The sequence below is a fragment of the Heterodontus francisci genome, chromosome 16 (genome assembly GCF_036365525.1).
Source record: "Heterodontus francisci isolate sHetFra1 chromosome 16, sHetFra1.hap1, whole genome shotgun sequence".
NCBI classification, from domain to species: domain Eukaryota; kingdom Metazoa; phylum Chordata; class Chondrichthyes; order Heterodontiformes; family Heterodontidae; genus Heterodontus; species Heterodontus francisci.
This window is the reverse complement of record NC_090386.1, coordinates 64,397,837-64,422,420: the sequence shown is the minus strand read 5'-3', so window position 1 is coordinate 64,422,420 and position 24,584 is coordinate 64,397,837. Positions and strand designations below refer to the sequence as shown.

Sequence of the window (24,584 nt, the reverse complement as noted above, 5' to 3'; positions counted from 1 at the left end):
CAGGGGTGATGGGCGAATGGGACTTATGGCGAGTTAGGACACGGGCAGCAGAGTTTTGGATGACCTTAAGTTTGCACAGGGTAGAACATGGGAGGCCAGCCAGAAGTGTATTGGAATAGTCAAGTCTAGAGGTAACAGGTGTGGATGAGGGTTTCAGCAGCAGATGAGCTGAGGCAGGGTCAGAGTTGGGTGATATGGCAGTGCAAGGAGGTGGTCTTCGTAATGGTGTGGACATCAGAAACTCATCTTAGTTGCAGACAGCCTGGTTCAGCCTTAGACAGTTGCTAGGGAGAGGGATATACAATAGTTCAAACAGTTTGTCTTGCCAGCTACAGCATATTCTGTGAGTGTAGGTACCCTTTAAATGACGCAATAATGCAACAACATTTGCAGACTGGGATTTAATTTATAATTATAATGGGCAGTAATGTTCACTCATTTTCTCGCCGCTCTCATACATTCTGTACCTAGAACCAAAGAAAAATTACGGCACAGATGGAGGGCATTGAGCCCATTGTGTCTGCGCTGGCTAAAAAAAACTAGCCACCCAATTTAAACCCACCTTCCAGCACTTGGTCTGTAGCCTTGCAGGTTACATACAGCACTTCAGGTGCTTTATATCTTCTTTGACTCTAATGTTTCTCTTCACACTTCTGAATCCTGTCTGACCAATTACCGATCCATCTTGTAGCACTGCTCTTGCTGGAAGTGTTCTCAGCACTGGTGGAAACCTGAACTGTCCCGACTTCTTTATTATGCTTTGAAATCTTTGTTGCCTTTTATTGGAACAGACTTGTTTAAAGAGTAACATAGAGGCTGGATTTAACCCAATTGCAGATAACCCTCCCATTGTACCTCTTGTGCTTACCTGCATTCATAATTTCATGCTTTCTCTCAGAAGGAGCAGCATTGTATTCTGGATGCATATTGGGTGGTTTGATTAAGAGGTATGGAGCAGCATTTGGACTACATCAGTTGGGAGGAGATAAACATGACTTGCCATTGGCAAGTGTCTCAAACCTCTAGTGCGTGCCAACATCAGCTGTGTATGCAGGACTAATGTTGAACTTTGCTTTTGTCACTAGCTTTCCTGTTTTGAAATTTGCATTGAGCAATAACCTATTTCAGTTTTCAAGGTGTTGAGTGGTGTTGTATTCTGAGTTTTATGCAGATTTCCTTCTTTGGTCATTCTTTTGTGTTGTATAAATTCTGTCTTGGTGTTTCAGCATAAGGGCCACAACCTTATGGTAACCGAGGAAGTAAAATTCTATTTTTGTCACATCCGATTCCAGGATTTTGCCAGTAGTTTAGTGAACAGTTTCCATGATTCGTCCACTTTTAATTGTGGCACTAGTTTATTGGTGGCCAAACAAGTCAAATTCCTTTTTTAAAAAAAATGTGTGGGATTATAGGATTTTGCAGAAATATTACTGGTGTTTCGGCATTATCAGCATGATTCCATCCACTTCTCAGTACGAACTGCAAGGCAATGCTCTAGAACGCAACCCGTTAAAATGGCACTGTTCTTGTGGTTTTTAATTTAAATTGAAGCTTTAGCCCTGATTTTAACTGAACATGAATGAGGTGTATTTGGATCGGACACCTGATTTACATCTTGCCTTATTTTATGGTCAATTGACTTAATTGGGGCTGAAAATGAGATGGAGTTTAAATTGAGCATCCAACCTTGAACATGCCTGTTCTTACTTAAAATCGGGGTTATGAGTTCATGGGATAATTTTTGTTGTAGCCTTTGGCTACCTTTCTTTTGGGACACTGCCTTACTGTGTAGGGATATACTGACCAGTAAAACAAAGTAATGTGCTACCTGGCATAGTGCTGATGTAGGACTTGAAAGCGACCGTTGTGGTCAGTTTTTTAATTGGTATTGCACTTCATTTGGTAACATTCTTACTTTGAATGAGGAAGAGCTGGGTTCAGGCCCCACTCCAGCACTTGACTACATGACCTAAGGTGACACTTGAATGGCGTGCAGAGGGAATACTGCGTTGTTAGAAGTATCTTTTGGGTAAAATGCTAATCTGAACCCTTGTGTGTCTGTTTGAAATAAAAGATCCTATAGCACTATTTGAAGAAGTGCAGGAGTTTCGCTTTGTGTGCTGCCCAACTTTCCTTTGTTAACCACCACCACAAAAAATTTGCACATTTATCTCATTTGCTTTTGGTAGGGTAATACATAAACATAAGTATATGTTCTTCTCGCCAATTATAGTGCCAATGATAACCCTTTAATAGACAGATAGTGGTCTTTCAGCAACATTTTCTGAATGTGCACACATTTAATCCAGAATTTGGTGGTCAAGTAGATAGATTTATTTTTGTAACCATATTTTGTTTCCCACTTGAGTATGGCAATGCTGATGCAGAAAAATGGTGAATTCTGTTCCTGTGCTCCAAGTGGGGAAGTCATGCTTGATGAGTGCTTACTCATTGAAAGAGCTGCACCATTATAGCCCAGATTCTCCGACTGGGCTGCCTGAAGTGCAGCCCTCAGCTGGGATTGTGTAATTACTTCTATGGAGCATTAAACATGAGCGATGCTTTTGAAAGCAAAATTACAGTGTACAGAAGATAATTATTGAATATCCTTCATTCAATTTTATCGATCCATGAGCAAGTCGTTTGTTTCAATAATGACTATAGCAAATAATAGATTTAATAATTGAAATTTTTAATGCCACTTCATGGAACGAAGCGGTAGAAATGTCATTAATATCTTTAACAAAGGAGTAGTACTAAACGCACAGTACTTCCATTGTTTTCCTTTTCGCATACCCTTTAAAATGTTAAACTTTGGCATATTTTCAATGGTTTGCACATATTTGCGAGTTCGAGTGAAGAAATCCATTTACTTTCTTTTACCATGATAAATGTTCCTGCAAGAGAGTTCCTCTACTTGCTGATTTCCTACCCGCTGAGTATAACACTGATATTGTTGCAAAAGGCTATTCAGCGGCTAGTGCAATTTCTTTTGCAGATTGCAGAGTGCAAGGATTTAGTATTATGAAATTTTGACACAGTAAGGGTATCTTGCGAGGTAGCTGCCAATATCCCTGAAGTCAAGTGCTAATCTTGCCATTTGAGACGAGTGTTGACACTCAACCTGGCTATCTCAGGACAGGAATGAAGTTAGTTGCTGCATTGTGAAGTGTTCATGATGCATAGCTCCTGATATAGCATTCTTGGCTCAGAGATAGAATAACTTTGTTTTGTTTGCCATCTATAAAGTTTCGCTTTATGTTTATAAAAAAAAAAAATGCCACCAGTAACATTCCCTCTAATTTTTTTTTGTGTACAGGCGATTTCTTCAACTGCGCAGCCCTTTTAAATGTCGCGCAGCTGTGCGCCCATGGTAACTTAAAGGCACTGCCTTGTGCACAGTTTGTGCAGGGGCCTCTGGGTAGCTTAGAGAGAACATTGACCACCAGGGCTAGTTGCTTCAATTAGTCTTATTCCAACCCTATCTACGATTTTTTTCCATAAACTCTGGCAATTCCTCAAGTGGGACTAAAGCTGCAGCATTGTAACCATTTCAAGTATGTCAATTTTTTTTGAACGCATCTTTTTAACAATATGTCTCTGGTAGAACAGCGTATATCTTGGCTGCAATAATGAAAATGTTCTGGTGGCTCAATTCTAACTTGTGACTTGTACAAAGCAAGAAAGCAATACCCACTCTGCTTGGCAAAATTATTTAATCTCTCAAAATCATATTACATTGAAAAATGGCCCTGGAATCTCCTCCCCCAAAACTCTTCACCTGTCTTGCTGCCTTGAAGATACCGTTTAAAATCAATTTCTTTGACCAAGCGTTTAGTTGCTTGCTGCAGAGTCTCTTGCTTTCCCCAGGTGTCAAACCTTTGTCTATGCTTCTGTGACGCGCCTTGGGATGTTTACTATGTTAAAGGTGTTATATAAATGCATGTTGTTCAAAGGGGAATGAAGAGTGGAAGGATTGCACTAGGCAGACCAATGTTGCCAGATACAACCATGGCTGTTGACATCTTCACATCATCCTCACAGGCTTTCAGAATAATGGTATGGAATTTGCAGTGTTTTTGATGATGAACTGTCAGTGTTCGCCATCATAACCCCTCTGAATCTGACAAGTGCAGGATTCAGTGCAAGCGCAGATTAATGCAAAAGACGTGAAGTTGCGGTCTGTTATTCACTGCTTCCGCCCCCCGCCATCCCCTCTCCAGAGCCGTCAATCAGTGAAATCAGTTGATCTGGCGTGATCTTCCCCTTTTCTGTTCTCATTGCTGTTAGAAACCCCGTTAAAAAGTTAAACCTTGTTCATTGAGGTGTGACTGGGTTTCTGATGGTGATCTGAGTAATAACTACTGTTGAAAACCAATCTGGTCCTGGAAATGTATGTGGAATGCTGTTAAATATTTCCATTATGATTAATTACTAGATTTTCTGAACTACTGCTTTTCATTTCCTGGTTGGCTGTCTGTGAGAATTCTTTAATGTGATTGGCTGCTTGGACAGCTTGATAACGTCACTGTTGCTCAATGCTGGGAATCCCCCTTAAACTATGCTGCAATCATTTATGCTTTGACAGAGATCAAGTTCTTGCCGCAGAGATTGCCAGATCTCTCAACAAGGCTTTCTTAGAGGTCAGCAGCAAGTGCTCTTGCTTCACTGCTGGCTACAAAATCTGGGACAATTTCTGTCTGCTGCACACTCCATAGTACCCTGTAAAGAGGCCCAGGTGTTCACCTCAATGACTAGGTGGTCCCTCAATGACTAGGTGGTCGCTCAATGACAATGTAAGAGGCTGAAAATGCTTAGTGCAGGAAGTGGGGGAATTGACAGCAATCCCTTTTAATTATGTGTCTTCTCTCCGAGTTTTTTTTTGTTCCTGGGATGTGAGCATCGCTGGCAAGGCCAGCATTTGTTGTCGATTCCTAATTGCCCTTGAGAAGGTGGTGGTGAGCTGCTTTCTTGGGCCGCTGCAGTCCATCTGGTGTAGGCACACCCACAGTGCTGTTGGGAAGGGAGTTCCAGGATTTTGATTCAGTGACAGTTAAGGAACAGTGATATATTTACAAGTCAGGATGGTGTGTGGCTTAGATGAGAACTTGCAGGTTGTGGTATTATCCCATGCGTCTGCTGCCCTTGTCCTTCTAGGTGGTTGAAGTCACGCATTTAGATGATACTGTTAATGGAGGCTCGGTGAGTTGCTGCAGTACATCTTGTAGATGATGCACACTGCTGCCACTGTGTGTCAGTGGTGGAGAGAGTGAATGTTGAAGGTGGTGGATGGGGTGCCGATCAAGTGGCCTGCTTTGTCTTGGATGGTGTTGAGCTCTTTGAATGTTGTTGGAGCTGTCCTCATCCAAGCAAGTGGAGAGTATTCCATTAAACTTCAGAGTTGTGCATTGTAGATGGTGGATAGGTTTTGGGGAGTCAGATGAGTCACCCACCGTAGCATTCCCAGCCTCTAACCTCTTGTAGCCACAGTATTTATATGGCTGGTCCAGTTAAGTTTCTGATCATTGGTAACCCCCGGGATGATGATGGTGGGATTCAGCAATGGTAATGCCATTGAATGTTAAGGGAAGTTGATTAGATTCTCTCTTTTTGGAGATAGTCATTGCCTGCCACTTGTGTGATGCAAATCAGCCCAAGCCTGAATATTGTCTAGGTATTGCTGCATGCGGGCATGGACTGCTTCAATATCTGAGCCGTCGCAAATGGTGCTGAACACTGCAATTGTCAGCAAACATCCCCACTTCTGACGATATGATGGAGGGAAGGTCATTGAAGCAGCTGAAGATGTTTGGGCCAAGGACGCTACCCTGAGGACCTCCTGCATTGATGTCCTGGGCTGAGATGATTGGTCGCCAATAACCACAACCATCTTCCTTTGTGCTAGGTATGACTCCAACCAGTGTAGCCTTTTCCTCCTGATTCCCATTGATTTCAATTTTGCTGGGGCTACTTGATGCCACACAGATGCTGCCTTGATGTCAAGGGCAGTCACTCTCCCTCACTTCTGGATGTCAACTTTTTTGTCCATGTTTGGATGAAGGCTGTAATGGGGTCTGAAGCTGAGTGGCCCTGGCAGAACCCAAACTGAGTATTGGTGAGCAGGTTATTGCTGAGTAAGTGCCGCTTGATAGCACTGTCAACGACACTGTGCATCACTTTGCTGATTGAGAGTAGGCTGATGGGGTGGTAATTGGCTGGATTGGATTTTGCCTCCTTTTTATGGACAGGACATAGAATCATGAAATTGTAGAAAGTATACATACCTGAGCAATTTTCCACATCGAGTAGAAGCCAATGTTGTAGCTGTACTGTAACAGCTTGGCTAGGGTCATGGCTAGTTCTGCAGCACAAGTCTTAAGTACTACTGACGGGATGGTGTCAGGGCACATAGCCTTTGCTGTATCCAGTGCCTTCAGCTCTTTTTTGATATCACGTAGAATGAATTGAATTGTCTGAAGACTGGCATCTGTGATGCTGGGGACCTCAGGAGGAGACTGAGATGGATCATCCACTCGGCACTTCTGCTTGAAGATGGTTGCAAATGCTTCAGCTTTGTCTTTTGCACTGACTTGCTGGGCTCTGCTATCACGAAGGATGGGATGTCTTTGGAGCCTCCTCCTCCCATTAGTTGTTCAGTTGTCCACCACCATGACTGGATGTGGCAGGACTGCAGAGCTTTGATTTGATCCATTGGTTGTGGGATTGCATAGTTCTGTCTATCGCATGCTTCTTCCACTGTTTAACATGCATGTAGTCCTGTGTTGTAGCTTCACCAGGTTGGTACCTCATTTTTAGGCATTCCTGGTGCTGCTCCTGGCATGCTCTCCTACACTTCTCAGGGTTGCTCCCCTGACTTGATGGTAATAGTAGAGTGGGGTTACACATTACAGTTGCATACAATTGTGTTGCTGCTGATGGCCCACAGAATCTCATGGCTGTCCAGTTTTGAGCTGCTAGATCTGTTCTGAATCTATCTCATTGAACGCAGTGATTGTGCCACACAGCATGATCCTCTGTGTAAAGATGGAACTCTGTCTCCACAAGGACTGTGCGGTGGTCACTCCTGCCAATACTGTCATGGACAGATGCATCTGCGACAGGTAGATTGATGAGGACTAGGTCAGGTTGGTTTTTCCTGGTTCTTGTTTCTCTCACCACCTGTTACAGGTGCAGCTTGGCAGATATGTCCTTTAGGACTCGGCCATCTCAGTTAGTAGTGGTGCAACTGAGCTACTCTTGGTGATGGACATTGAAGTTTCCCACCCAGAGTACATTCAGTGCCCTTGCTGCCTTCAGTGCTACTTCAAGTGGTATTCAACATGCATTCATACTGATCAGCAAGAGGTTTCCTTGTCCTTGCTTGAGCTGATGCCAAGAGACTTCATGGAGTCTGGAGTCGGTGTTGGGAACTCTTAGGGCCACTCCCTCCTGACTGTATGCCACTGTACTGCCAGCTCTGGTGATGGAGGAGTCTGGAACATTGGCGGTAAGATATAATTCAGTAAGTATGACTTAGTTGGCATGTTTCTTGACTAGTCTGGGACAGCGCTTCCAACTTTTGACTCAAGTTCCCAAGTGTTAATGAGGAGGACTTTGCAGGGTCAATTGGGCAGGGTGTGCCTTTGTCGTTTCTGGTGCCTTGGTTGATGCTGGGTGATCTGTCCAGTTTTATTTTTTCGATTTTTTTTTTTTCCTCTGCTGTTTACTGAAACTGAGTGGCTTGCTAGGCCTTTCAGAGGGCAGTTAAGAGTCACTCACATTGCTGTGTGTCTGCAGTCACATGTAGGCCAGACTGGGCAAGGACAGCAGATTCCCTTCTCTGAAGGACAGTAGTGAACCTGTTGGATTTTGACAATGCGTTAATGAGATTAATTTTTTATTCCAGATTTATTAATTTGCTATGGTGGAATTTGAACTTGCGTCTCCAGAGCATTGAACTGGGCCTCTGGATTACTAGTTCCATAACATTACCACTATGCTGCTGTTCCCATATTTGAAAAAGAACTTGTAGCTCCTGGCCAATCAAAGTGCTTGGCTCCATCAGTGTCCATTTCCTCAGCAGTTTGATAATTGGCCAGCTAGCTTTACATTTGTAACAAAGGCATTAACATGAGCATTTTTGATCATTTATATGGAACAGCGCTGATTAGAAATGCCCTTTTTTTTAATACACGTCCATCTTAGGAACGTTGCTGCTAATGTATTTTCATCATTTTAATCCTAGTTTCGGCTTTAATTAAAATACTCTGTTGATGTATTGGGATTCTAATGCTTAGCATCAGAATGTTAATTATTGGTCCTCCCTTAGAGGTCTGCCTTTTCCCTCCAGAAAACCTCTTTACTTCTAAGTCGCAAGCTTGCAGACAGAGCTAAAAAGAATAACCCATTTCTGGTAGACGGTGTATTTTGGACTAATTATACCCTGATATGTCTCAAATTGACTTTGTTCTAAGATTGTATCGATTCTTATTGACTACGGGCAGATGTTAGCTGGAAGCTAAATGGAGAATTGTATGCCATCAAGTATCCTAAATAAACCTGCAAACACTGTTATTGACAATTATGTCTGAAATCATATTTAATAAAAGTCTGCTCAACTCAAAAAGATTTTGTTTAAAAATTGTGCATCCTGTATAACTGGTTCTGTTTATCTGTTATATAAGTCTAGGTTGACTTAATCCCTTAATGCTGTTAACAAATAGTTTTGCTCCTTTTGCAGGATGCTGAAGAATGTGATAGAGCAGGAAGTGTTGCCACCTGTCAAGCAATTATTCGTGCAGTTATTGGAATTGGTGTTGAAGAAGAAGATCGGAAGCATGCGTGGATGGAGGATGCAGAAAGTGTAAGTGTGGAGAATACTTTTTAATAGAAAACTATACTCAAGTTGAGAGTTTTAAGATTTATGAAATATCAGTTCTTTTTTGGTGACTTAATTGGGTGCATCCTTTCCAGCCGTAGAAAACAACGTAATGGTAATACATATTTTTGGTCTTGTATTGTTTAAGAACTGCCATTTTTGTGGAAGAACAAATTGTTGAGTTATGGTAGCAATGTAGATTGTACCATTGACATTATTTCATATTAAAAAGTATTGTGTACTATTGTGCAGCTCAGTGATTTAAATGCTCCAAATGGTGTGGTACTGAGCTGACCAAGAATATCTTGATTTGATCATTGTTTTGGGTAATCAGTCTGTCTTTGAGTAGTTGATACTTGTCAAAGTGGCCTGTGGATTCTAATAACTTGCCCACAACTGAAACTGATGGATCTGTAGTTACCTGGTTTCTCCCCTTCTCCCTTCTCAAATAATGGAGTGACATTTGTAAATTTTCAGTTCATAGACACAATTCTTGAATCTTGAGAGTTTTGAAAAATTATTAAATAAAAACAAAGTACTGGAAATACTCAGGTCAGGCAGCATCTGTGGAGAGAGAAGCAGAGTTAACATTTCAGGTCTGTGACCTTTCATCAAAACCTTTCATCAGTTCTGGTGAAAGGTCACAGACCTGAAATGGTAACTCTGCTTCTCTCTCCACAGATGCTGCCTGATTATTTCCAGCACCTTCTGTTTTTATTTCAGATTTCCAGTATCTACTTTTATTATTCCAGAATTTAGTATATTAGAAAACTATGACTCCGGTATCTCCAATTTCCTCACCTTTTCCACCACCCCTGGTTATTAAAACCAATTAGACCCTGGAGATCTTTCTACCTTAAGTCCCGTTGATTTCTCCTATCCCTTTTTTAAAACTTGTATTAAATCCACTTGGTTCCTTTTCCCAGATTCCTTTTGTACTAGTATTTTGTGTCTCTCTCCATTGTGAAAACATACAAAGTACTCTTTTAACAACTCTACCATTTCTTTATTGTCCATTATGGTCTACTTTTAATGGTCTCAATTCCCTTACCACTCTTAATATATTTGTAAAAAAACTTTTGCTGTTAGTTTTGACATCCCATGCAAGTTTATTTTCATATTTTGCTTTTTGCACCACATTACATTCTTGGTATCCTTTTGCTTTTTGTAGCTTTGTCTGCTGGATTTCCAGTTTTCTTTGCATTTGTGTATGCCTTTTCTTTTAGCTTGATACTGTCTCTACTTCATTTGATGACTATAGCTGCTTAACTGCAGTAGAGACTTTACCTTTTATGGGTATGTACTTTTTAATCGTACCAAGTAATACTTTTGAATATTTCCTACTGTTTGTAGCTTTACCCATTAACAGTTCAGTCCAGTTTACATACCATTAAAGGTTGCCCAAATTAAATTTAAAACCCTGATTTTTGACTCGCTCTTCTCCCTTATAATAATTTCAATATTATCGTCACAATTCCTAAGATGTTCTCTCACTGTCAGATTGTTAGTTAGTTCTGGAATCAGTTGATTTTGAATTATCACTTGAGAATGAGGAGAGTTCAGAAGAGATTTCTTGAGGGTTATTGGAGCTTAGACTGTTTTGCCATGGGAATGGTTGAGGCAGAGAGCATTGCACCTTTTAAGGAAAAATTGGATAAATACTTGAAGCAGAAGAAGACACAAGGCAATGGAAAAGTGGGATTAGTTTTGCATTGTCTCGCAAAGAGCCAGTGCAGACATGACTGGATGAATGGCTGTCTCTAGGCTGTTAACTACTGTGTTTGTATGGGAGTGTGGTGTCTCTAAATAAGTCTTCCTTCAGTATCTCTAATTCTCATGCATGAATAGTGGTTGTGTAGGATTTAAATTGTGGTACAGAAAGCTGGCTTCAAAGGGACAGCACATGTCAGCTGATAACCTTCTGACTCAGAGGCAAGAGTGCTGTGGGTTCAAGTTCCATTCTAGAGACTTGAGCACAAAAACTTAGTCTGAAACTCCATTGCAGTATTGAGGGAGTGCTGCACTATTGTCTTTTGGATGAGACGTTAAACTGAGCCCCTATCTGCTTTCTGTGGTTAGACATAAATTTCTTGCATTCTTATGTTCTTGGGGAGATGGTGGTGCAGTGGTAATGTCATTGGACTTGTAATCTAGGGGCCCAGGCTAATGCCCTGGAGGCACAGGTTCAAAGCACACCATGATAGCTGGTGGAATTTAAATCAATTAATAGTTTAAAAATTGGGAATTGAAAGCTAGTCTCGATAATAGTGCCACAAAATGATTATTGATTGTTAAGGAAGTTATGTTGAACTTGTATGAGACACTAGTTCGGCCTCAGCTAGAGTATTGCGTCCAGTTCCGGGCGCCGCACTTTAGGAAAGACGTGAGGGCATTGGAGAGAGTGCAGAAAAGATTCGCGAGAATAGTTCCAGGGATGAGGAATTTCAATTATAAAGATAAATTGGAGAAGTTGGGACTGATTTCCTTGGAGAAGAGAAGGCTGAGAGGTGATTTGATAGAGGTATTCAAAATGCTGATGGGTCTGGACAGAGTAGATAGAGAGAAACTGTTCACACTCGTGAAAGGATCGAGAACAAGAGGGCACAGATTTAAAGTATTTGGTAAGAGAAGCAAAAGTGACATGAGGAAAAACTTTTTCATGCAGTGAGTGGAAGGTCTGGAATGCACTGCCTGAGAACGTGGTGGAGGCCGGTTCAATTGAAGCATTCAAAATGGAATTAGACTGTTAAGTGAAAAAGAAGAATGTGCAGGATTACAGGGAGAAGGCGGGGCAATGGAACTGAGGGAATTGCTCTTTCAGAGCCATTGTGGACACGATGGGATGAATGGCCGCCTCCTGCACTAATATATATTCCACGATCAACATCAGAAAAAGACTAGCTAGTCATTATCTCATTGCTGTTTTTGGGAGTTTGTTGTGTGAAAATTGGCTGCTGCATTTCCTACAGTACAACAGGGACTACATTTCAAAAATGTGCTTCACTGATTGTAATGCACTTTGGAACGTCCTGAGGTCTTGAAAGATGCTATATAAATGCAGTTGTTTCTTTTTCTTAAGCTGTTGACGTGCATGAAATAAACTCAGTAAATCACGGGATATTTGCTACTATTTACCCTGTGACAAAAGTACTCTCTAACTAATGTGGAGTTTAGCAGTTGAAATTGCATGTTTGCTTCTTCAGGTTAGTAACAGTTTGAACTTAAATATGTTTATTTTAGCCTTGTACAATGCCTGTTTGTTCCTTTTTTTAATTATGTAAGATTGTCTTTGATTTTAATTTAGTCCGATTTTTCTTCCACATTTAATGCTGTTTCATTCCTCAGTGCATTTCCCATGGAGCACTTGAATGTGCAAGAGCAATCTATGCACATGCACTCCAGGTCTTCCCAAGTAAAAAAAGTGTGTGGTTGAGAGCTGCCTACTTTGAAAAGAATTATGGCACCAGGTACTATTACAATATTTCTGTTGCACTAGCATCATTGTGCTTGAAGATGATCACAAAATAACTTTCTGGTATTAGTACAAGAACCACTGTTTTTGTTGGGCTAATTTTTATTCTTCGAGTGGATCTAATTACAATTTTCGCCCAAATGTTAGGGAAGTAAGCTGCTATCACCTTAACTCCCATTTTGAAGTATGTTAGAGTGCGCCTAAACGCTTCTCAATTTTGTAGAAGCACTTAAGTGCTGTCGTGCAGTTTCCCATCCTTAAGATTAAATATGGTAGTTTTGTCTGAGAAGTATGTCACTCTTCCCATGTCAAAATGACATTCTTGGCTTTATTTCAACTGTTTTCTATTTTTCTTCCCTTGTCAGCTATTTTAAGTAGATTAGACAAAGTAGTCCAACATATTGAAAGTCACGGGGGAAGAACTTCACTTTGCATTCTCTTTTCTCTTTAGTTTGTCTTGTTGTACCTATTCCAAAAATGTTTTTTAGGTTGTCTTTGACTTCCATTCAATAACAAGTCCTGGTGTGCAATGGCAAATCTTGTGTCATGAAACAGTTTATAACAGTGTTCCATCCAAAGTAGTCTATACTACATCGCGGTTTGTCACAGCCGCCTTAATTTCCCAGCTGGTACAGAGACAGGACTGTTCCAAAGAGCCACTTGTTTCCTTGAACTTAACGATGTTAGGCAGTCTGGATGAGCCCAACACCTGGATAGGTGCTGTCATTTCCCATGTATTAGAAATTTGTCCTGTCAGCTTCTGAGTTTGCAACTAAAAGACCTCTGATGAGTAATGTACACTATTTGGGAAGATTCCTACTGCATTGATTATTTTTTTGTTAATATGTGTATCTAGATAGTCATGTATTGTTTTTTCCCTTGAGATAAATTAACTTCTTAAAGGTTCCTTGAAATTGTGCTCCTACTTTTAGTATTAGTAATCACCAAAAAACTGCACTGACTGTACAAAATCAGAGAAAGTTATTAAATAACTGAATGTTCTGATTAGTTTTTGTTGTATGGCGGCAATTCAAGAATTGAATGAGAATTGTCAGCTTACTACCACATATTTGTGACAACTCCTCAACATAACTGGCACAGGATTAAATTTTATAAGAAATGAGTTATCCCTTTGCATATCAAGATCTTTCATGCTTGGCAGAAAGTTTGTTAAAGACCTTTCAAGTTCATTGGGAGAATGAGATGAGGATATTTAACATTGAAAAGTGGCATTAATGCATACAAAATATTTGGTAGACTGCAGGGGGAGATGATTAAGTAATTTGTCTAATATATATCTATTGAATTGTCTACCTGATATTTATTTTATGGATAGTTAATGTGGAGCCACTTTATTGTGAAATGTTGATCGCATAATTTTATGCCCTTTTTAAAACTTTAAATAAATCTCTGTGACGATGTAACGAGCCACTGTCATAAAGTTCATTCATTACATTTATATCTTGCTTAAATGCAGTAGATGCTTTCTTGGATTGACCATGAGAGCAATGTCTATCATAGTTAAATGAAACAATCCTGTTTTATTTCAGGGAATCTTTGGAGGCCCTTTTGCAGAGAGCTGTGGCTCACTGCCCAAAAGCAGAAGTCCTTTGGTTAATGGGGGCCAAGTCCAAATGGTTAGCTGGAGATGTGCCTGCCGCTAGAAGCATTCTTGCACTTGCTTTTCAGGTCTGTATGAGTGAAGTTTGAGACTGTGGTTTGAATTTCCTGCTGAGATGTTGCATTCACAACAGTAATTAAACAGCAAAAGCAAAGTACTGCAGATGCTGTAAAGCTGAAATAAAACAATTAAATGCAGGAAGCACAAGCAGATCAGGCACCACCTGGAGAGAGGAACAGTTATGTTTCAGGTTGATATTCCATCAAAAATTGATTCGATGTAGTTTTAGCATTTTTTAAAAACAGCATCTGCATGTTTTGACTTCCCCACTGCCTTCACTCACCCTCCCTTTCACTCCTTTTCTTTCCTCAACTTGTGTCTCCACTGTCCAAGTTGCATCTAAGTAAGAAGGGGCAAACTGTGAGCTTCCCTGGCTGCCGGCGGAGCTAGGTTTGGATCCATCTTTTCTTGTAGTAGTCATCCTGAGACATAAAAGAAATTTGTATAAATTGAGAAATCAAGTTCCACTAACATTGGAGACATTTTTGATTTTGATTAGGGATCCATGAATAAAAATTTAATTTTTGTATCACTGAAGATTATTGAAGTGTCTAATTTAATATGCATTTTACATATTGTGTTAGAGTAATAATAAAAGTACAGTGATGTGCCAGATTGGATTAGTTAGTAGTGCTCTTCTTCCAGAGTAAGAAGGTCATGCGTGCAAACTCCATTCTAGGACTGGAGCACATAGGGCTGAACTTTACGAGCCCCTCGATGTTGGGGGTCGTGGCGGGGGTCCTATGAAATGCTGCCGGGAGAGGCCGGCCACGACCCCCGATGTTGAGAAGGCCCTGATGGATATTAGCGGCGGCGAGGCCTTGGTGTGGCTCCCCAGCTGCTTGGCGGCAGGGCCTTCATCTAAATACTTAAATGAATATTAATTAAATGCAAGTTAACTTACCTGTCGATGGCGGCCGTCCCACCCTGATTTTACAGCCAACCGGCCACGACTCGCGCTCCTTCAGAACTCTGGGGAAAAGTATACCTATTGGTTGTGGGGATGATGGGAAGGGGTTGAAGGGCAAAAGTGAAGAGGTTGCGGGGAAAACTTCATGCTGGGAGTAAAATACATTACAGACACAACAGACAGTAAACACTGTTGTGGGGTTGGGAAAAGGCCTGCATGTTTTAATTTTTTTATTTGAAATAAAAATTTGCCTACACCACTTTAAATGTTTAAATTTACCTGAAGGGCTTGTAGCCTTTTAAAAATGTCGGCGGCGCCTGCTTGGTGGCACTGGACACTGCTACCGGGGACGTGGTGGCCGCTCCTTCTACCTCATCGGAGGTGGCTGCTCCGCCCCCTCCATTTAAATCAGCCCCCACGCGTAATATCGCGGAGGTTGTACAATGGCACATCCGCATCAGAAGGCCACTGCTTTCACAGCGCTTCCTTGGGCCACGGTGCGCTGATAAAATTCAGCCCATGATCTAGTTTGGCACACCAGTGCGTTATCTGAAATGTCATCCTTCAGCTAAGAGATAAAACTGAGTCTCTGTCTATCTGTTCTAGTGGTTCAGGTGGATATTGAAGATTCAAAAGCAGTATCCTGGTGCTCAGACCAACATCCCTCCCTCAGTCAACATTGCCAGGAGCAAATTCATTGGTCAATACGTGGATATTTCTGGGATATTAACTTTGTATAAAAAAAATTTTTTGATTTTGTATGTATAATAGCCCTACCATTTCAAAGTAATTGTGTGTAAACCGATACTTCAGAAAAACATAACTAGGCATTACATAAATGTAATTCATTTTGTTTTGCAGTATAAGTTGAAGAAGTTTAACTACCAAATTCAAGTGAATTATTGGTTGTTACAGTTCTCTCTTTTTCAGTAAATATAGTTTTGGTTAATTGTATATGTTTGTCTTGTAATAGGCTAACCCTAACAGTGAAGAGATTTGGTTGGCTGCAGTTAAGCTGGAGTCTGAGAATAATGAATATGAAAGAGCACGAAGACTCCTGGCTAAGGCTAGGAGCAGTGCTGCAACTGCAAGAGTAAGTAAACTTTAAAGCATTTAAAATTTAAACTTAATATAATTTTTGATAAGTGCACAGACTGCTCTGTTGCTTTAAAGGAATATTGTATACTGTATTTATTGACTTTTGCAAAATGCCTTATGGACTTAAGTGAAGAAAACATTTCCTAATTCTCCATTACCATATGTTAAATTATAATTACCCTAATAACCAGGGTACTATTTGGTCAAATCCAAAACTCTAACTTTTCCCTGGTATTTTCTGCCCTACAAGGTTTAATTATACAATGCATATTGGTTACTTACTGATCCCTGGAAACTATTCTTTATATAAAATACTGAAGGGTACATGAATGGGTGGGAAATAGGGAAGTGTGCCACACCTTAAGCTGTGGTGCCAACTTGCCCCTAAGTTTTCTGGACTTAGGGAAGGACTGTGCAATCCATCTCAGGAATACAGAACCTGCACTTACATGGAATCTCAGTATCTTTGTGTACACTGTTAAAAACAGTGATGGATTTTGTCTGATCAAGAAAAATTATTTGTGATAGCATTTCAGACAATAGAAGTCCATTATTCCGTCTAGTCTACCCTTTCAAACCTCCCATCAGGTTCGTTGCTGAGGTTATAGTAACAGCCATGTCTTGTCTTTCCAAATAAGAACTCATCCAGTCCTTTTTTTTTTCAAAAAACTGCTGTGGCTTTCCATTTACCGTACACTGCTGACAATTGTTCCACAATTCTTTCACCTTCTTATAAAAAAAAAACTTGTTATCTCAGTTTCAGATTTACTTTTGATTGCCTTGAAAATCTATAGCTGACAGAACTTTCTTGGATCTAAATTCTTGTTGATAATATCACTAACTTAGGCCAGTACCCAATGACAATTTACTTGTCTCCATTTCTCATCTCTCCCAAAGAAGGTGGGGTAAGAGAGCAAATCATATTAGGAAATCTTTTTGGAATATAAAGATAACAGGAGAATGATGTACCCATTACTCTTTCATTGGCCAAGCATGTGCAATTTATAATTCAATTTTTCATTTTCTTTGCAGCTCCACTCCAGGCAAAGGAACAGTTACTGATTTTTCTGCATTTTGTAGGTTTTCATGAAATCTGTGAAATTAGAGTGGGTGTTGGGAGACATTCCTCGAGCTCGAGAGTTGTGTGATGAAGCACTAAAGCATTATGAAGACTTCCCAAAACTATGGATGATGAAGGGTCAGATTGAAGAACAAGTTGAAAATATAGAGAAGGCCCGTGAATCTTACAATCAAGGGGTATGTATGTTTTGTGACTAAATGTACAATGATTTCATAGATTATAGGCATTTAAAGGAAATCTCTTAAATGGATGAGCAGATGCAATTCACCTCAATCTCTTTTTTTTCTTTTAAAAAAACTTCCTAAGTAATGCACAAACTGACCTTTAATTGAAATAATTTTCTATAAATTTGAGTTTTATGTGATGATACTTGCATATATATTGATTAAATTACTTTATTGTATGTATTTTCTGAACAGTTGAAGAAATGTCCGCATTCCAGTCCTCTTTGGTTGCTCCTGTCCAGACTTGAAGAGAAAGCTGGTAATCTTACAAGAGCAAGAGCCATCTTAGAAAAAGCACGGCTGAAAAATCCACAAAATCCAGAATTATGGTATGAAAAATAGCACAAGGCTTTATTCAGCAACATACTGCATTACAATTGACCAGTATCTGTGACAGATATGTGTAACAATTTTGTAAAATGACGCAAGAAGTCTTCCAAGTTACTCCTTTTTATAAAGTTCCATTGAGAGCTGGATGAGGCTTTTGTGATCAGTAGGATCACATGTTTGCTTCTCTGAGCATTTGGTGTTATCTGTTGCTTTATCAATTCCATGTATTTCAAGTAGTTTTTGATTTTTTGACATTTAATATGCTGAATAACTTGTTTCTGTAAAATATTTCTATTGTGCTTCAGGTTGGAATCTGTAAGACTAGAATATAGGGCTGGTCTGAAAAATATTTCAAATACATTAATGGCAAAAGCTCTTCAAGAATGTTCCAATTCTGGTAAGTTCATTTCAAATACTTGTGTAATAAAGCAAATAGACTGCCGAATGAGTGCTTTCTGTTACTAACCATAACTTGCATGCAAATTAGTGACTTTTTTGGTGTTTTAGTATGTTTTCTTTTTGGCTTAACAAACGCACTGATTCATACGACATACATCAGAGACAAAAAACAGATATCAGCTTGCTGCTCAAATTATTGACATCGTCGTTGAACCCAATGGGAGCTAAATTAGGTAGCTCCCAAAAATAGATATGAGGATTGCGATGCATGATTAACCCGCGCCTGTTCATTGTAATGCAGGCAGCATAATTGCTGTTGTGTTCGTTAGCTGCACGTGTCAGTAGGGCGCCAAAAATGATAACTTGCTAGCACTGCTTAAAGCTAGCCTGTACTGCTTAAAACTAGCCTGCACATTTTAAAGGGGAAGTGCACAGTGGCTGGAGCAGTTGCAGGCAGTCGTGCAAGAAGTGAATCTGACCTGGAAAATATTGAAGAATGGCACAACATGGGAGAGAGTCGACTCCAAAGTTTTCGGGTACTGCATAGAAGCCTTGATGGAGGCGGTAGAAAGTAGGAGAGATTCCCTGCATCCTCAGGAGGCCCTCCAAATGTGCTCAAAAAACAATGGCGACAAATAACCGTGGAGGTCAATGCTCAGAGTCAAACCCGGAGGACCTGGATGCAGTGCTGCAAGAAGTTCAGTGATCTCACATGAGTGGTCCAGGTCAGTCCCACTTTGCTCAAATTACCACATCCCCAAAACTCACCTACCAACAATCTCAATCAGGACTCATAACAAATATTCATATGCTTGATCTCACCCTCACACACTTAGCGCTGCTGCAAGCTCACACCCACATCTTGCACCTTGCATGCACTGCCAGTTAACCAACCATGACAGCCTCATCACCAGACACATTGCACCACACTCACTGTTTCACTTTCCTCTCTTGTAGGATAATGTGGCACACAACAGGAGCTAACCTGAGCGGGGACTGACTTGTGGATATCCTAACCCCCATGAAGATGATGTTGAAACGCACGTTGCTCAGGCTGTGGCCAGCGGCAGGGCTGAAACCATTGAAGATGATGGCATCCTCATACCTAATCTTTCTCTCATCCCACCTCCCCATCATCCCACGCACTCGACTGATTAGCAAGCAGATGATGTAAGCAAGCATCTCATTTTCCCATCCCATCCTTCGCTGCACCACATTACCCTTGTGCCATTTTCCTTTCACACACCCAAGAAGTACAACCTGAACAGGCAGTGGAGGAATACCAAGAGAGTGATGATCACGCTCACAGCCACCAACTTAGATACTGACATTGTGCTTATCTTAGAAGATAGATTACATGTGAGATCTGCACGTGGTAAGTCACTGAGCACAAATGGGTAACAGCTGGAGCAGAGGACACAGTGCAGGTGCCAGCTTGCCAGAGGTCGAGGGTGCACACTGGTTTCACTGAAGAAAACTCAAATGAGGACTTCAATCGGGAAGCCTGCAGCAGAACACTGATGTGTGTGCAGAATGAAATGCTTGGTGCATTGGAAAGCCTACGGTAAATGGCCAGGAGCGTGAAGGAGTGGAGCACCAACTTGACACAGGGCTTGGAGCCCATCCTTTCCAGCGTGAAAGTGATGGCCAACTCCATTCACGCATTTGTGCGTTCTACTATGATGCGGCAGCTGCCATTGCAGCACAAGCAGCAGCTACCCAATGTCTGAGTGCTGAGGTGGAAGCTTAGACTGCTGCAATGCAAGCTCAGACTGCTGCCGTCAAAGCTGTGGTTTACAGTGTGCAAAGGAGCTTACAGTGTGTCACAGCAGCACGAGCAATCTGTCCTTGACCAGATTACTAAAATTGCTGAGGCGCCACCCTGGGTGAATAATCTTCTCAGCCACTGGAATGTAGTCTTTGCCTTGCTCTGAGGTTACAGTTGTGACTGCGGCAAATGGCAAATATCAGTGAGTACGATTTTTGTGTAGCAAAGATATCATGTAAGTTGTTCTTTGTTGAGATTCAGGTAGGATAATTGTTCCTGAACATCCTGGACAGATATTGGCCTCCTGCTAAGAGCCCTTCTCCTCCTCCTCCTCCTCCTCCTTCCTCTTGCATCAGCTTGTCCCAATCTCTGTGGCCTCTGTTCATTCTCCAAGTCATGCTGTATTCCAAGGGGAATGCTTACTTGTTCCCCATGTCTGAGCAGTTGGTTTATGCAGAAGCCTTGAACATAGGAACATTCATGCAAACGTATGAATTAAGAGCAGGAGTAGGCCACTCGGCCCTTCAAGCCTATTCCAGATCATGGCTGATTGTAACTCCACATTCCCACCTACACCCAATAAGTTTTCACCCTTTGCTGATCAAGAATCTATCTACCTCTGTCCTAAAAATATTCAAAGAGTCTGTTCCCACCGCCTTTTGAGGAAGAGTTCAAAAGACTCACGACCCTCTGAGAGAAAACATTTCTCCTCATATCTGTCTTAAATGGACAACCCCTTATTTTTAAACATTGATCCTTAGTTCTAGATTCTCCCACAAGAGGAAACATCCTTTCCACATCCACCCTATCAAGACCCCTCAGAATCTTATATGTTTCAATCAAGTCACGTCTTACTCTGCTAAACTCCAGCAGATACAAGCCTAACCTGTCCAACCTTTCCTCAACAAACATGTCCATTCTAGATATTAGTCTAGTAAAGCACCTCTGAACTGCTTCCAATGCATTTACATTCTCCTTTAAATAAGGAGATCAATACTGTGCACAGTATTCCAGATGTGGTTTCACCAATGCCCTATATAACTGCAGCATAACCTCCCTACCTCTGTATTCAATACCCCTCGCAATAAATGATATTCTATTAGCTTTCCTAATTACTTGTTGAACCTGCATGCTAACCTTTTGCGATTCATGCACTATGGCACTCAGATCGCTCTGTATCTCAGAGTTCTGCAATCTCTCACCATTTAGATATGTTTCATTTTTATTCTTCCTGCCAAAATGGACAATTTCACATTTTCCCACATTATACTTCATTTGCCAGATCTTTGCCCGCTCACTTAACCTATCTATATCCCTTTGTAGCCTCCTTATGACCTCTTCACAGCTTACTTTCCTACCTATCTTTGTGTCCTCAGCAAATTTAACAACCATACCTTCAGTCCCTTCATCCAAGTCACTTATATAAATTGTAAAAAGTTGAGACCCCAGCACTGATCCCTGTGGCACACCACTCGTTGCGTCTTGCCAACCAGAAAATGATCCAATTATGCCAACTCTGTTTCCTGTTAGCTAGCCAATCTTCTATGCTTGCCAATGTTACCCCCTACACCATGAGGTTATTTCTGTAATAACCTTTGATGAGGCACCTTATCAAATGCCTTCTGGAAATCTAAGTACAGTACATCCATCGGTTCCCCTTTATCCACAGCACATATTACTTCAGAGAACTCCAATAAATTGGTTAAACATGATTTCCCTTTCACAAAACCATGTGGACCAAGCCTGATTGCCTTGAATTTTTCTAAGTGCCCTGCTATAACGTCTTTAATAATAGCTTCTAACATTTTCCCTTTGACAGATGTCAAGCTAACTGGCCTGTAGTTTCCTGTTTTCTGTCTCGTTTTGAATAAAGGAGCTGCATTAGCTACTTTCCAATCTAATGGAACCTTCAAATCTAGGGAATTTTGGAAAATTAAAACCAACACATTAACTATTTCACTAGCCACTTTTAAGACCCCAGGATGATGTCAACCCACAGCTCCAACAATTTGGTCAGTACCACCTCCCTGGTGATTGTAATTTTCTTAAGTTCCTCCCTCCCTTCCATTTTCTGATTTACAGCTAATTCTGGGATGTTACTTGTATCCTCTACAGTGAAGACCGATGCAAAATACCTGTCCAATTCATCTGCCATCTCCTTATTTTCCCTTATTAATTGCTCAGACTCACTTTCTATGGGACCAACTCACACTTAACTCATTTTTTAAATATCTATAGAAACTCTTACTATCTGTTTTATATTTCTAGCTTGCTTTCTCTCTTACTCTAATTTTTCCCTCCATATTAATCTTTTAGTTATTCTTTGCTTTTTATAATCTGTCCAATCTTCTGATCTGCCACCCATCTTTGCGTAATTATCTGCTTTTTCTTGAAGTTTGATACTATCTTTAACTTTTATGGTTAACCACGGATGCTGGGTTCTCCCTTTGGAATTGTTCTTGTTGCAATGTATTCATTCTGTGTGTTCTGAAATATCCCCTTAAATGTCTGCCACTGCATCTCTATTGACCTATCCCTTAACCTACTTAGCCAGTTCATTTTAACTCGCTCAGCTTTCCTGCCCTCATAATTGCCCTTGTTTAAGTTTAAAAGTTTGGAATACTAGTCTTAGACCCACTCTTTTCTCTCCCTCAAACTGAATGTAAAAGTCAATCATAATATGATCACTGCTACCTAGGGCGGCTTCACTATGAGTTCATCAATTAATCTTATCTTGTTGCACAGCACTAGGTCCAGTACATCCTGCTGTCTGGCTCCAGAACGTACTGTTCTAAGAAACTATCCCAAAAACATTTCCAGTCAAAATGTAGATTAAAATCCACCATGATTATCACCGTACCTTTCTGACAGGCACCCATTATTTCTTCCTTTATATCCCATCCTACTATGTGGTTACTGGTAGGAGGCCTATACACCACTCTCACTAGTGTCTTCTTGCCTTTATCATTTCTCACCTCGACCTAAACTCTTTCTACATCCTGGTTTCCTGAACTTAAATCATCCCTCTCTATTGTGTTAATGCCATCATCAATTAACAGAACCACCCCTCCATCTTTTCCTAGCTTATAGTTTGAAGTCAGCAAAAATTCCTTCAGCACCTGTCACACCATCCCTGTAGACTTTCGCCACTTGAATCAACTGTAGAAAGCACCAAACACTTGCAGAATCATAGTAACAGCCAAAAAAAATCAACCAGCAACTAACCAATAAGTAGTTCATCACTTTAAATAGCACTGGTTGGTGGGGGAGGTGGTGGGGGGAGTGGGGATTCCTTCCTGCTTCTGGACACTTTAAGCTTTGCAAGGAACTTAAGTTTATTAGTATTAGTAAAGAAATAGTACTGGAGAAATTAATGGAACTAAAAGTCAACAAACCCCTTGGACCCGATGGCCTCATACTAGGGTTTTAGGAGGTAGCTACGGAGGTGGTGGATGCATTGCTTTTGATCTTCCAGAATTCCCTAGATTCTAGAACAGTCCCCCTGAATTGGAAGGTAGCAAATTTAACCCTGGTATTCAAGAAAGGAAGGAGAGAGAATATGGGAAGCTATAGGCCAGTTAGCCTGACATCATTACAGATTTACAGAATTGTTGCAGTGCAGAAGGAAGCCATTCAATCCATCGTGCCTGCACTGGCTCTGCGAATGAGCAGTTCACCTAATGCCATTCCCCTGCCTTTTCCCCATAACCCTGCACATTCTTCCTTTTCAGATAACAATTTAATTCCCTATTGAATGCCTTGATGAAACCTGCCTTCACCATACTTTCAGACAGTGCATTCCAGATTCTAACCACTTGATCCGTGAAGAGGTTTTTCCTTGTGTCGCTTTTACTTCTTTTGCCAATCACTTTAAATCTGTGTCCTCTCGTTCTCAATCCTTTCATGAGTGGGAACAATTTTTCTCTATCCATTCTGTCCAGACCCCCTATGATGTTGAATACGTCTATCATCTCCTCTCAGCCTTCTCTTATCCAAGGAAAACAGCCCCAACTCCTCCAATCTGTCTAGTTCCTCATCCCTGGAACCATTCTCATGAATCTTTTCTGTACTCTCTTCAGTGTGACCAGTGGTGTACCTCAGGGATTGGTTCTGGGACCCTTGCTGTTTGCAGTATACGATCATTGATTGGGCCTTGGTGTACGATAGGATCATTGCTTGGGCCTGAGCTATTTATAATCTATATCAATGACTTAGATGAGTGGACCAAGTGTAATGTATGCGAGTTTGCTGATAATACAAAGTTAGGTGTGAAGGTAAGCTGTGAAGAGGATGCAAAGTGGCAGCAAAGCATTTCGACAGGTTAATTGAGCGGGCAAGCATGTGGCAGTTGGATTATAATGTGAAAAATAGAAAACAATTTTTTTAATGGTGAGAGACTGGGAAATGTTATTCAGAGGAATCTCCAAGTTCACATGTCGGTACAGCAAACAATTAGGAAAGCAAATGGTATATTGGCCTTTATTACAAAGGGATTGGCATACAAAAGTAAAGAAGTCTTACTGTAGTTATATAGAGCCTTGGTGAAACTACACTTGGAGTTCTTCATACAGTTTTGGTCACCTTACCTAAGAGGGAATGCAATAGCGATTCACTGGACTGATTTCTGGGATGAGGGGATTGTCCAATGAGGAGAGATTGAATAGACTCAGCCAGTATTTCCTAGATTTTAGAGGTGATCTTGTTGAAACATATAAAATTCGTAAGGGGCTTGAAGGTTTGATG

General features: G+C 40.8%; 1 protein-coding gene across 1 annotated transcript in view; it reads left to right on the top strand.

Annotated features, from left to right (window-relative positions):
* Nucleotides 1–24,584, top strand: part of prpf6 (PRP6 pre-mRNA processing factor 6 homolog (S. cerevisiae)) — a 99,543-nt gene that overhangs the window by 59,464 nt on the left and 15,495 nt on the right. The window contains exons 12-18 of the mRNA XM_068048281.1: nucleotides 8,741–8,863; nucleotides 12,224–12,345; nucleotides 13,901–14,039; nucleotides 15,915–16,034; nucleotides 17,120–17,296; nucleotides 17,540–17,673; nucleotides 17,980–18,071. Coding sequence (XP_067904382.1) covers nucleotides 8,741–8,863; nucleotides 12,224–12,345; nucleotides 13,901–14,039; nucleotides 15,915–16,034; nucleotides 17,120–17,296; nucleotides 17,540–17,673; nucleotides 17,980–18,071 — 907 coding nt within the window. The remainder of the gene's footprint in view (nucleotides 1–8,740; nucleotides 8,864–12,223; nucleotides 12,346–13,900; nucleotides 14,040–15,914; nucleotides 16,035–17,119; nucleotides 17,297–17,539; nucleotides 17,674–17,979; nucleotides 18,072–24,584) is intronic.